The 15,000-nt window shown below is 40.1% G+C and overlaps 1 protein-coding gene across 1 annotated transcript in view; it reads left to right on the top strand.

The window, feature by feature from the left end:
- Positions 1-15,000, top strand: part of LOC115223410 (otoferlin-like) — a 63,271-nt gene that overhangs the window by 43,409 nt on the left and 4,862 nt on the right. Inside the window, exon 4 of the mRNA XM_029793925.1 lies at positions 9,789-9,935. Within this exon, the coding sequence (XP_029649785.1) occupies positions 9,789-9,935 (147 nt within the window). The remainder of the gene's footprint in view (positions 1-9,788; positions 9,936-15,000) is intronic.

Raw genomic sequence — 15,000 nt, 5'->3', positions numbered from 1 at the left:
CCTGGGGCTAATGCATCAGTAACCACCCCCACCGCCCTGCCTGTCCCTAGCCACATTCAGATGGCTAACGTCCCTTATGTTATATATTATTATTATATATGTATGTATGTATGTATTTGTTTGTCTGTGCTTGTCCCCCACCACCACCACCACCACCACCATCACTTGACAACTGGTGTGTGTGTGTTTATGTCTCTGTAACTTAGCAGTTTGGCAAAAGAGATTGATAGAATAAGCATTAGGCTTACAAAGAATAAGTGCTGGAGTCAATTTGTTTGACTAAAGGCGGTGCTCCAGCATGGCCGCAGTCAATTGAGTGAAACAAGTAAAAGAATAAATTGCGTACTGATTGACCCCCTCATGCCCGTTTGATTCCAGGATTGTAACGAAAGAAAAAGAAAAAATACAATCCCTTCAAATTTGAAATAGGAAGAATTTAGAGCATGCGAACAGTGAACGTTGTGCCTCTAATAATTGGTGCGTAGGGAACAGTAAGCAAAAATATAGACCAATGGCTGAAGGAGATTGAAATAGAATGCCTGGTAGAGCTCCTACAGAAAGTTTGTGGTTACCTAAGGTTACAGGTAGTAACCCACCGTCCACATAATTCCAACCAGGGATAAGACCGAACTGGAACCAAACCAAAATAATAATAATAATCCTTTCTGTGATAGACATAAGGCCTGAAATTTGCGGGTGGAGATAGTCAAATCAATCCCAGTACTCCACTGGTACTTATTTTTATTGACTCCCAAAGGGGTGAAAGGCAAAGTCAACCTTGCCAGAATTTGAACTCAAAACCTAAGAACGGATGAAACAATGCTAGACATTTTGCCCGGCATGCTAACAATTCTGCCAGCTCGCTGCCTTTATAATAATAATAATAATAGTAGTAGTAGTAGTAGTAGTAATAATAATCTTTTCTACTGGAGGCACAGGGCCTCAAATTTCGTGGGAAGGGACTTGTCAATTTCATCAGCCATAGTGTTCAACTGGTATTTATTTTATCAACCCAGAAAGTATGAACAGTAAAGTTGACTTCAGTGGAATTTGAACTCAGAATGTTGTGGCAGACGAAATACTGTTAAACTCTTCACATGGCATGCTAATGATTCTGTTAGCTCGCTGCCTTATTAATGATGATAGTAATAATAATTATTTTTACTCTAGACAACAAGGCCTTGAAAATTTGGTGGGGAAGGGGTTTAGTCGATTACATCGACCCCAGTGCATAACTGGTACTTATTTCATTGACCCTGAAAGGATGAAAGGCAAAGTCGACCTCGGTAGAATTTGAACTCAGAACACAGCAGCAGGCAAAATACCACTAAGCATTTCATCCAGCATGCTAATGATTCTGCCAGCTCACCGCCTTGATAATAATAATAATAGTTATAATAATAATAATAATAATATAATAATAATAATAATAATAATAATAACTCTAGCAATAATAATAAAGTACATAAACATTTTTCTCAATCTTTCTCTCTCTTTCATATACACATACATATATATACGTACATATACGTACATATACATGCACGCACACACGGACACACAGACACACATGCATTAGGAAATAATCCCTCAAAAATGACAGACCAAAAAGCGGCTCCAATTCTTTCCTTTCCTGAAATTACTAAGTCGAAACTTTAATGTTGCGGAAAAGTAGAATATGACATATGAACATTCACTGAATATTTTCCTCTTTCTGACATTGAAAAATGCTGTTTTCTCCATCCGTACAGATGCAATAGGTGCTGACATCACTAATCACTTATGCTCCACTCATGGCTACCACTACTAATAAACACTAAGGGAACTAAGGAAATGGTTGTCTATGAGATTCCTCTTTTGTCCTTTACTACTTGTGTTAGTTATTGGGCTTTGGCCATGCTGGGGCACCACTTTGAAGGGTTTAATTGAACAAACTGAACCTAATTCTTTTTTTTTTTAAATAACCTGGTACTTATTCTATTGATCTCTTTTGTTGAACTGCCAAGTTACAGGGATGTAAACAAACTAACATCAGTTGTCAAGAAGTGATGGGTCACAAACATAGGCACAAAGACATGCACATACATAGACACACACACACATATGCATATACATATGTATATGTATATCTATATATACATACATACATACATGGTGCAGGAGTGGCTGTGTGGCAACCACATGGTTCCAGGTTCAGTCCCATTGCATGGCACCTTGGGCAAGTGTCTTCTACTATAGCCTCGGGCCGACCAAAGTCTTGTGAGTAGATTTGGTAGACGGAAACTGAAAGAAGCCCATCGTATATATGTATAAGTATGTATATATATGTGTGTGTGTGTTTGTCCACCCCAACGTCGCTTGACAACCAATGTTGGCGTGTTTACACCCCCGTAACATAGCGGTTCGGCAAAAGAGATCGATATACAATGAGCTTTATTCAGCTTCCATCTACCAAATCGACTCACAAAGGCTTTTGTTGGACCTGGCATCGATTTGTTTGACTAAAACCCTTCAAGGTGATGCACCAGCATGGCCAAAGTCAAATGACTGAAACAAGTAAAAGAAGGAAGAAAAGGGGATAAAAGATATGCGTTTCTGAATGATTAACATGTGTTGTCTTCCATACTGCAATCATTTTGCTTTCAACCCATGGTCTCAGCTCAAATCATTTACATGACAAGTACACCTCTGAAATCAACATCATTATCCTCATGTATCGTCCGTTGTCCATGCTGGCATGAGTTGGACGGTTTGACCAGAGCTTGCAAGCTGGGGAGCTGCACCAGACTCCAGTCTGATTTAGCATGGTTTCTACGCCCAGATGCCCTTCCTAACACCAAACACTTCACTGAGTATCCTGAAATATATTGTGCAAGGCACTCTAGCTTTCCTTTTTTGCATTTCCTTCAATCTCTCTCTCTCCTCTCTCTCTCTCTCCTCTCTCTCTCTCTCTTCTCTCTCACCTCTCTCCTTCTCTCCCTTCTCTCTCCTCTCTCCCTTCTCTCTCTCTCTCCTCTCTCTCTCTCTTCTCTCTCTCCTCTCTCTCTCCTCCCTCTCTCTCACCTCTCTCTCCCTTCTCTCTCTCACCTCTCTCTTCTCTCTCCGCTCTCTCTCATCTCTCTCTTCCTTCTCTCTCTCCTCTCTCTCCTCTCTCTCCCTTCTCTCTCTCCTCTCTCTCCTCTCTTTCCCCTCTCTCCTCTTTCTCTCTTTTCTCCCCTCTCTCGTCCACCCACATCTCCCTTCTCTCTCTATCCCCCTCTCCTCCCCCTCTCACTCCCCCTATTTCAGGAACAGCTGGGGGGAGGGGTGTAGAGTACATTGGTATTGGAAATGGTATTTCAAAGATTAACAAAGGACTCTTGGAGAGTCAAGGCTTCCCAATGGAATGCAAGTCTGCTGCTGAAGCAGAGAGATAGCAGTTGCTCAGTAACAGCAATAACAACATCCACCACCACATCAACAGCAACAACCACAGTGATATCATCACCACCACAGCAACAACAACAAGAAACAACCACTGTAGCAAAGATCATCACCACCACTACCACTACTACTACTATCACAGTGAAAAGCTTAACAACCACTACTACGACAATAACATCAAGATGCGCAACAACACCAACACTATCACAACAAGACCAGTAGCATGGCCACTACCGCCATAACCACACCAATAGCAACTGTTACCACTCATCACCACCACCACAACAAAAACATGGACGTAAACTGCTACTAACATGACTAATAACAACACCGACAGTCACCACTAGCTGTAATTAACAACCACCATCACCATCAAAACACTCATGACAATAAATGCCACCATCTTAACCATAATAAGAACAACTTCAACAAAAACAACACTTATAAGAAAATATATAACCCACCATCCCCCGAAACAAATGTAAAGCTATGTTAATAACATAAGAAACTACATGGATGTAGATAGTTTGATAACAGAACAGTCTTGAGTATCTGCTAAAAAGACTAAGAGGTATTTTAAGTTGATAAGTTCAGTAATTAAATGTTCTCCTAAAGTAGATTATAACAATATTAATTAACATTCACAGCATAATTACTATTATTATCTTATTTCTGACATCAGAAATGCAATTTTGTGTTTTGTTTACTAGTATGTTTTTTTTTCTTCCTTTTTTTTTCCTGTCTTTATTTATTTATTTTGGTAGGGGGCAGATGTGTGGGGTTTTTTGTTTGTGCGTGTGTGTGTGTGTGTGTTTTGTTTTCTTTAGCTGTTTCATTCTGGGGGGAAATTGTTTTGCTGTATGATAATGAATATTAAGTTTAATTAAATTAACGAGCTTCCTTCCAGTCAAGAATCTTGAAAATATGAAGTTTATCTGAGTGCTGTCAATATGAAGATATATGTTTTTTTTACGATCATACCTCCCTGAAACTCTCTTTATGTATGTGTGTGTGTGTGTGTGTGTGTGTGTGTATGTAGAGAAAGATAGAGAACAGAAAAGAGACAAAGGGAGAGCGAGACATAGGAGTGGCTGTGCGGTAAGTAGCTTGCTTACCAACCACATGGTTCCAGGTTCAGTCCCACAGCGTGGCACCTTGGGCAAGTGTCTTCTACTATAGCCTCAGGCCGACCAAAGCTTTGTGAGTGAATTTGGTCGATGGAAACTGAAAGAAGCCCGTCATATATATGTATATATATATATATATATATATATATATATATATATATATATATATATATATATATGTATGTATGTATGTGTGTGTATATGTTTGTGTGTCTGTGTTTGTCCCCCCACCATCGCTTGACAACCGATACTGGTGTGTTTATGTCCCCCGTAACCTGCCAGTTCAGCAGCAAAAGACACCGATAGAATAAGTACTAGGCTTACAAAGAATAGGTCTTGGGGTCGATTTGCTCGATTAAAGGCAGTGCTCCAGCATGGCTGCAGTCAAATAACTGAAACAAGTAAAGGAGTAATATATATATATATGTAAATATGCAATACATGAATATATATAGATTCACACACACACACACACACATATACATACATATGTGCCGGTGTAGCCTAGTGTTCGTTGAGCTCATGATCATGTGGTTTTGGGTTCAGTTCATGGACCAAGTATTATGTCGACGTAAGCCCTCTCTTTCAGGTATCCCCAAGAGAAAAAATCCAAGTTAGTCAAGTCTAAGGAACATGAAGGCCAGTTGACATTGCTGTAGTGGGAGATTATTCTCTCCCCAAAGCACTGCTGTAACAACTGCTTGTTTCTCTTGCAGTATGGCAATAAATGCCACTAATCTACTCACTTGAAAACAAGTACCAGTCTAGTGCTCATACATCTGTCCCTGCCCTTACCCTTCCTCTGGCTGTCATATACTCTTTACTCTTTACTCTTTTACTTGTTTCAGTCACTTGACTGCAGCCATGCTGGAGCACCGCCTTTAGTCGAGCAAATCGACCCCGGGACTTATTCTTTGTAAGCCTAGTACTTATTCTATCGGTCTCTTTTGCCGAACTGCTATGTTACGGGGACGTAAACACACCAGCATCGGTTGTCAAGCAATGCTAGGGGGACAAACACAGACACACAAACACATACACACAAACATACATATATATATACATATATACGACAGGCTTCTTTCAGTTTTCATCTACCAAATCCACTCACAAGGCATTGGTCGGCCCGGGGCTATAGTAGAAGACACTTGCCCAAGATGCCATGCAGTGGGACTGAACCCGGAACCATGTGGCTGGTAAGCAAGCTACTTACCACAGAGCCACTCCTGCACCTAAATATTCAATGTTCCATTAGTTCCAGTGGTATTGGTGGAGTGGGTGTCTCAGGGGCTGTCTATGTCTTGTAACTAAATTGGCACCTAAAACAATTACCAAATCTGTGGTACAAATACTGTGCTGTCTGCTTGTAGTGGAACATCCCTGAAACAAGTGGAGCAGTTCAAAGACCTCAGGGTCATATTCATGAGTGATGGGAAGCAGGAGGCTGGAATTGATTGCTAGAATTGTCATGGTTGCTAGGAGAGTAATGTGTTTTTGACAGTTTTATAGATATTTCAAAATTATGATGCTATGATGTTAGGTATTTCCATTATTTTGTCCAACCCCTGTATGTATGTATGTATGTATGTATGTATGTATGTATGTATGTATGTATGTACGTATGTATGTATGTATGTACATATGTATGTACGTATGTATGTACATATGTATGTGTGTATGCATATATATATATGTATGTATGTATGTATGTATGTATGTACGTATGTATGTACGTATGTATGTGTGTATGCATATATATATGTATGTATGTATGTATGTATGTACATATGTATGTACGTATGTATGTGTATATGCCTATATGTATGTATGTATATATGTATGTGTATATGTATATATGTATGTATGTATGTAATAAATAGATAAATAAATAACAACAGTTGGATAATGTGTCAATACACTACAGCTGTTTCCAATGATTTTTTTTTATAATGATGCAATGTCTCCTTTAATCAATTAAAAATTCTTTGGAAACAGCTGTAGAGGACTGACACATTATCTGTCTGTTATTTATTTATTTATTATTTACCTCACTTGGAACCTGCTCATTGCATAGATCCAAAGTATATCATGGACCATACATTTAGTGCAATGTGTGTTCCCTGATTAGCCTCAGGGCTCATGATGTACTCAGTCAGGTACAGTTAATCATATACATAACCTGAATATCTCTCTGCCTGTACTTTGGTACCCGCATATGTATTCCTCTATTTTTGTTGTGTACACGTATTATTTTTTGAGACCCAATCTGCTGCCTTACCATTTAAGTACCTGATTCACTCGAATCCTGAACTATTATATGTATTTATGTATGTATGTATATGTGTGTGTGTGCGTATGTGTTGTGTGCGTGTGTTGTGTGTCTGTGTTTGTTCCCCCCACCACCACCATTGCTTGGCAACCAATGTTGGTGTGTTTATGTCCCCCATAACTTAGCGGTTCAGCAAAAGAGACCCATAGAATAAGTACCAGGCTTACAAAGAATAAGTCCTGGAGTCAATTCCTTCAACTAAAAAGCGGTGTTCCAGCATGGCCGCACTCAAATGACTGACACAAATGAAAGAATAAAAGAATATATACGACTATGTATTTTGTGTAACTGCATAAACATCATGATTTGTGCATCAAGGGAGCCTCTATAGTGTCACTTATGCTGCTAAAAATAACAGTTAAATCTCCATCAGATCATATGCTGCTATATCTGGGAAGAGAAGGCAAGAGCACAATGGATGATGTCATCTTATATACCCCACAAAAAAGACGAGGTGGTCATAGTTGAAACATCTTTGGTCATAGTCTACTCAGTGAGGTTCAGACCCAGGGCTAAACTAAACTACAGCAGCATCAAAAGCAGTCAGTCTACTGAGTGAGGCTCAGACCTAGGGCTAAACTAAAGTACAGCAGCACTAAAAGCATGTAATTTACTGCCTGATAAGTCAATCGTAATATTAAGAGTTTCGCTAACGATTGTTAGTTATCTTGATGAATTCCTCATTAAATCATAATTCCTCCTGTTGGGAGAACATAAAATATGAAAGCAAGTGTCAAAGAACACTTCAAGGCAGCCATCAAATTAGAATTATTCCTGCTCTTCTATTTACTTTTTCATAAATGTATAATGATGTATTATTACGATATATTATTTTGTAGGAGACACACAGATGATTGTTGTTGTTGTTGTTGTTGTTGTTGTCGTTATGGTGGTGGTGTTTGTTGTTTCGGTTGTTGCTGATGGTGATGGTGATGGTGATGATGTTGTTTAACCCCCAGCAAGCAGATATTATAAATCATCGTCGTCATCATCATCATTTGATGTCCGTTTTCCATGCTAGCATGGGTTGGACGGTTCGACTGGGGCCTGGGAAGCCAGGAGGCTGCACCAGGCTCCAGTCTGATCTGGCAGTGTTTCTACAGCTGGATGCCCTTCCTAATGCCAACCACTCCCTGAGTGTAGTGAGTGCTTTTTACGTGCCACCGGCACAGGGGCCAGGTTTAAGGCTAGCGAACAGCCACGATCGGTTGGTGCTTTTTACGTGTCACTGACATGGACACCAATCAGGCAGTGCTGGCATCAGTCGTGCTGGCATCAGGCAGTGCTGGCATCAGGCAGTGCTGGCATCAGGCAGTGCTGGCATCATGCTGTTCACATGTCACGGGCACGGTGTCACAACTACAATTTCCATTTGATTTTTATTTTGATGTCTTCTAATTTTGGCATGAGGCCATCACCTTTAGTGTACCTATTTCATTGGTACACAAGGACCAGTTGTAGAATCACTAAATATGTATGCACCATGGATTTTGAATTATTTTAAATGTCCTTGATTGTGAAATATTTTTTTTTACAATGATATAATGCACTCGTTAATCAATTTAAAAATTCGTTAGAAACGGCTGTAATGAATTGACACTTGTCCATCAATTGTTACTTATGTATGTATGTATGTATGTATCATCATCATCATCGTTTAGCGTCCGTTTTCCATGCTAGCATGGGTTGGACGGTTCTACTAGGGTCTGTGAAGCCAGAAGGCTTCATCAGGCCCAGTCAAATCTGGCAGCGTTTCTACGGCTGGATGCCCTTCCTAACGCCAACCACTCCGTGAGTGTAGTGGGTGCTTTTTACGTGCCACCCGCACAGGTGCCAGACAGAGCTGGCAAACGGCCACGAACGGATGGTGCTTTTTATGTGCCACTGGCACAAGGGCCAGGCGAGGCTGGCAACGGACACGAACGGATGGTGCTTTTTACGTGCCATCAGCACGAGGCCAGTCGGGGCGGTGCTGGCAACGGTCGCAAAACGGAAGGTTCTCTTACATGCCACCGGCACTGTATGTATATATGTATGTATGTGTGTGTGTATGTCTGTCTGTCTGTCTGTATGTATGTATGTATGTATGTATGTATGTGTGTGTCTTTGTGTTTGTCCTTCACCACCACTTGACAACCAGTCTTGGTTTGTTTACATCACTGTAACCTGGCAGTTCAGCAAAGGAGACCAATAGAATTAGTACTAGGCTTAACAAAATAGAGGACTAGAGGTTGATTCATTTGACTAAAACTCTTCCAGTCAGTTCTCCTATATGGCATTAAACCAATGAGGAAACAAGTAAAAAATTAAAAGAACCACACGTACACACACACACACACATACAAACACACACACATACAAACACACACACATACAGACAAGAGACATTTTACTCTCTCTACTATTTTATTCTTTTACTTGTTTCAGTCATGTGACTGTGGCCATGCTGGAGCACCACCTTTAGTCGAGCAAATCGACCCCAGGACTTATTCTTTGTAAGCCTAGTACTTAATCTATCAGTCTCTTTTGCCAAAGCGCTAAGTTACAGGGACGTAAACACACCACCATCAGTTGTTAAGCGATGTTGGGGGGACAAATACAGACACACAAACATATACACACACACACATACATATATATATATATATATATATATATATATATATACACATATATACGATGGGCTTCTTTCAGTTTCCATCTACCAAATCCACTCACAAGGCTTTGGTTGGCCTGAGGCTATAGTAGAAGACACTTGCCCAAGGTGCCACACAGTGGGACTGAACCCAGAGCCATGTGGTTGGTAAGCAAGCTACTTACCACACAGCCACTCCTATGCCTATTCTTATATCTTATTTTTTCCTCTCTAAATATTCATATTTAAAATTTTTTTTCTTTTTCTTCGCCAGTTATGAACTTCGATGTGTCATCTGGAACACAGATGACGTAGTACTGGAAGACGATGCTTTTTTCACTGGTGAAAAAATGAGTGATATTTATGTGAAGGGCTGGATAAAAGGCCAAGAAGACTTACAGTCGACAGATATCCACTACAGGTAAGTTATTTCAAACACCTACAGTTTTTTTTTATTTTTTAAATAATTACTTACAACAGAAGCAGTAACAATACCAAAAATATAATCATGATCTACCTCTGACCTATCATTGAGGCTGTGTTATGGCAGAATACGCACAGCTGTGGCTTCTTCTTCTTCTTCTTCTTCTTCTTCTTCTTCTTTCTTCTTCTTTCTTCTTCTTTCTTCTTCTTCTTCTTCTTCTTCTCTTCTTCTTCTTCTTCTTCTCTTCTTCTTCTTCTCTTCTTCTTCTTCTTCTTCTTCTTCTTCTTCTTCTTTCTTCTTCTTCTTCTCTTCTTCTTCTTCTTCTCTTCTTCTTTTCTTCCAATCAGGACTCACGCCATTAGCCACAAAGAATAATCTCTAATTCATGCCTACTCTAAGCTACTAAGAATGCATGTGGCAACTTGAAGATCCACCCACCACATGCAATAGATGGCGGTTGCATGGGCGTGAAAGCTACATTGTTATCCTCATTCCATAAACGGTGGCTTTTAACGGGTGGAGAGCTGAACCATCCTGGGGTACAGAGGATTCGCAATCTAGACTAGGGTCTGAAAGTTCACCACACCATAGTGGGTTACACCATGGTTCCTCTGCTTTGTGGCAGAAGTAGGAAGAAAGCATGAGAGAAAGTGGTGGTGAAAGAGTACAGCAGGGTTCATCACCCCACCCCGCTGAGGTGTTTTTGCTCAATAAACACTCACAATGCCCGGTCTGGGAATCGAAACCATGTTCTTACGACCACTAGTCCACTGCCCTAACCACTGGGCCATTGCAACTCCACACAGTTGTGGCTGTGTGGTATGGATGTGATGATGGAAGAAATGCCACTAAGCATTTTGTCTGGCATATTCCTGTCTCAGATTCACACACTGACTGCAGCAGTCCTTCAGTTTTGCTAAACTTTGTAAAAGAACTTGGAAGGTTGGGCTTCCAACTAGGCCTTGCACGATTCCCTTGAAGCCAGGAACATTCCAGCACTCCCGTGTGTGTACATATAATATATATACAAGGAGATTCTGAAAATGTCTGGCTTTATGGGTATTGTGAAAAGCCTGATTGGAGGCCCAACCCAAGTTCTCCCAAGTTCTTTTTCAGGGCTTAGAAAAACTGAAGGACCACTGTAGTAAGTGTGTGTCTCTGAGAGGGGAATATGTTGAATACAATCATAATTAACTGATCCTCCTGTATTTTCTTTTACCCAAAGCCAGGGACTTTTCAGCACCTCAAATTGTGACATCAAACAAGAACAGTCCACAAAAGACTCCATGTTGCTTGTTCCTTCTCGAGCCATGCCTGGCTCATAAGGGCCAGTTTCCCCAGTTTCATTGGCATACAGGTTCCCCACCTGGATGAGATGCAGATCCGTTGGAGGTGAGCTGGTAGATGCAGGAGGAAAGAGTGAGGGTAAATTGCGGCGAAAGAGTCAGCAGAAGTTCACCATTAACTTCTGACAGAGCCACATGGAGCTTAGGTGTTTTGCTCATAAACACACGCATCACCCAGTCTGAGATTCAAACTGTCCAACACATGCTGGCATGGGCTGGACATGCAAGTGGATGAGCACTCCACAGACACACGTCCCCTTTAACATAGTTCCAGGGAGATTCAGTATAACACAGAATGTGACCAGACTGACCCCTTTGAAATACCGGTACCATTCATTTTTACCAGCCGAGTGGACTGGAGCATGGAAAGCAGACGTTAAACAACGATGATGATGACAAAGGCTAAGCATGTATACATACATAAATCATTGAATCTTCGCTGGTAACGAGACTAGGATGTAGGGATCAACTTAACTGTATTTTCTCAGCCATCAGTTATTTTGAAGATGGAAGACTGCTGAACATGTTGAAGCTTTTTTCTAGATTTACTTGGCAAGAGTTGAGACATGTCCTGCTTGAAATACCATCAGAGCTTTTCTCTGGTCTAACTTTTAGCAAGAAGTAAGTCATGTGTTCTTTGTGGTGGTCTTGAACCTCTGATCTTAGATCTTTGTGGGTACTGCTTATTACACAAGAAAAGTACATGAATCTCAAGAACATTTGAGATGATGTTTACAAAATGGCTTCAAGCTTTTTGGTCAAAATTTAGATTGGTCATATGAAAATGCTGTGGTCCATTTATGACAGTAAACTGGTAATACCATAGTTGGGGGTTCAAATCCCCAAAAATCAAAAGTGGAAGTTGCAGCATTTTTAAGTTTATTTCTTTAGATTCAGGTTGTTAGATATCTGGAACAAACTCCCAACAGATGTTGTGGTAAACTCCTCCCAGCCATCACCCTCCTCTTCCTTCTCCTCATCATCACTTTTGAATTCTTTCAAGTTAAACCTTGATAGGATCTGACAGGGCCACTGATTTCATTAGCTGGGGACTAAAGTGAATTAACTGACTGACCCAAGGGAATAATGTTTTCATAATTCAAGCAGAAGGGACAGTAAAAGACAAAAAAACATCTAAGAAACATCCTAGCTCATGACTGAACCAAATTGCTGCTTCACTCACAGAAAAGGTCTGTGGACAGCCTAACAACAGAACCTTTACATTATCATTCAACCTGCAAAAAAAATAAATAGCAACCTAATCCCTCTCAAAATATGCCTTAACCATATTAAAAACAGAATAGGGCTTGGCTTTGTTGTCATTGATATTCTGAGTTCAAATTCCAGCGAGGTTGACATTGCTTTTCATTCTTTTGGGGTCGATAAAATAAAGTATCAGTCAAATACTGGAGATGATGTAATTGACTTCCCCCTCCCCTCAAAAGCTGCTGGCCCTTTGCCAAAATTTGAAGCCATTATTTACTAGGATTTTAACTGGCACTCCATCAGTTATGATGACAAGGGTTCCCGTTGATTCAATGAACAAAAACAGCCTGCTTGTGAAATTAACATGCAAGTGGCTGAGTACTCCACAGACATGCATACCCAGAATGCAGTTCTCAGGGAGATTCAGAATGACACAGGATGTGACCAGGCTGGCCCTTTAAAATACAGGTACAACTCATTTTAGCCAACAAAGGGAAATAAACTGTCTTGCTCAAGGACAGGATATGCTGCCAGGAATTGAACTCACGACCTTTTTATCCAATATTTCCCCTTTCCATGTAGCTTTAATTTTAGACTGCAAGCCTTAACTCTGAAAACCCAACCCTGAACCCTAACCATAACGCCTTAAACATAGCCATAAACCAAATTTTCCTTACAGGGTCTTGATCTCCTATGCTTAAAACATATGTTTAATGCATGGCAAAGTGTGAGTTGAAGGACATTTGGTAGCTATTTCTAGCAGGTTTTCTCATTAAGTTATGATGTTGGTGATGATTGTGATGGTGGTAGTGGGCGGTTGTGTTTATTAAATTTTAGTATAAGAAAACCAATCTCACTGCCACCACATACCACATCCCCGTGTAATAAATTACACGGGATGTGGTATGTAGTGGTGGAGAGGTTGAAAATATTAATGTAATCACCTGTACATTAATATTTATTTCCAACAAACTCGTGATTATCACCTGCCGTTGAGTGTTTATCCCACATTACTTTAAATTACCGTTCTCCTACCAGCATTACTAAAATCCCCCAGGACTCCACAGTCCACCTCGATATTCTGTTAGTTAATCCTCCAAAATCCTTCTCACCAATTAACACCAGTCCCAGTGGAGCTGTGTTAATTGCTTCTAGAGTCATGTTTACCTTAACAAATTTTCTTTAGGAAATTTACTCAAGTAAACCAACTTGTTTCAATATGAAACAGAGAAAAAGAAAAAAAGGAGAAAGAAATTAACCCTCCACCCACTTACCCACTCATACACACATTCATACATTCCAAAATATAAATATCTAGGAAAAAAATTTTCAAAAGCAAAGGCACAGGAGTGGCTGTGTGGTAAGTAGCTTGCTAACCAACTACATGGTTCCGGGTTCAGTCCCACTGCGTGGCATCTTGGGCAAGTGTCTTCTGCTATACCCGGGCCCGACCAATGCTTTGTGAAGGATTTGGTAGAAGACGGAAACTGAAAGAAGCCTGTCGTATATATGTATATATATATATATATATATATATATATATATATATGTGTGTGTGTGTGTGTATGTGTTTGTGTGTCTGTGTTTGTCCCCTAGCCGTTGCTTGACAACCGATACTGGTGTGTTTACGTCCCCGTCACTTAGCGGTTCGGCATAAGAGACCGATTGAATAGCCTGGGATCTTTACAAAGAATAAGTCCCGGGGTCGATCTCCTCGACTAAAGGCGGTGCTCCAGCATGGCGCCGCAGTCAAATGACTGAAAAAGTAAAGAGAGAGAGAGTAAAAAGAGTATGTGTCTTTTTTATGTCAGTATTTTCCTTTGTGGGTGAATGGTTAAGAAGCTTGCTTCCCAACGATATAGTTTGGGTTCAATCCTATTGCATGGCACCTTAATTGAGTGTCTTATACTCTAAACAACACTGAGCTGACTAAAGCCTCATGAATGGATTTGATTATTCTTTTATTCTTTTACTTGTTTCAATCATTTGACTGCGGCCATGCTGGAGCACCGCCTTTATTTCTTTGATTCCAGGTTTTGCATCTACACCTGCTTTTCTGATTCTATTGATTCTAAATGAGAAGATCTTTCAAAGTTAATAATGCAGCATTTGGTGTTCTAACAGGGCATCCATGTTAAGTTGGATAGAAAGATTGCCTTTTCGTATTAATACAGCTTCCATTTCTATTAGTATTTGCAAAGGGAAGCCATCTTTCCCATCTTCAATCTGACATGATACACCCGGACTCGAGTTTCTGGGTATTGATCCTCATTAGCATGTGACCTTGCTCAGAGATTAATTATATATATATATATATATATATATATATATATATATATATATATATAGTATATAAATATACATATACTGAAATCACATTGTGTTTCATTCTATCACAGTTACATCTGATGAGCGCAGGGTTACATAATCGACTGTTATCTAACACTCCATTGAACCCCTAGTGTGAAACTGATCTGTAAGATCTGCCATAATGGATATATAATACTGTA

The sequence above is a fragment of the Octopus sinensis genome, linkage group LG23 (assembly GCF_006345805.1).
Source record: "Octopus sinensis linkage group LG23, ASM634580v1, whole genome shotgun sequence".
Classification (NCBI taxonomy): Eukaryota; Metazoa; Mollusca; class Cephalopoda; order Octopoda; family Octopodidae; genus Octopus; species Octopus sinensis.
This window is presented reverse-complemented; position numbering and strand designations above follow the sequence as displayed.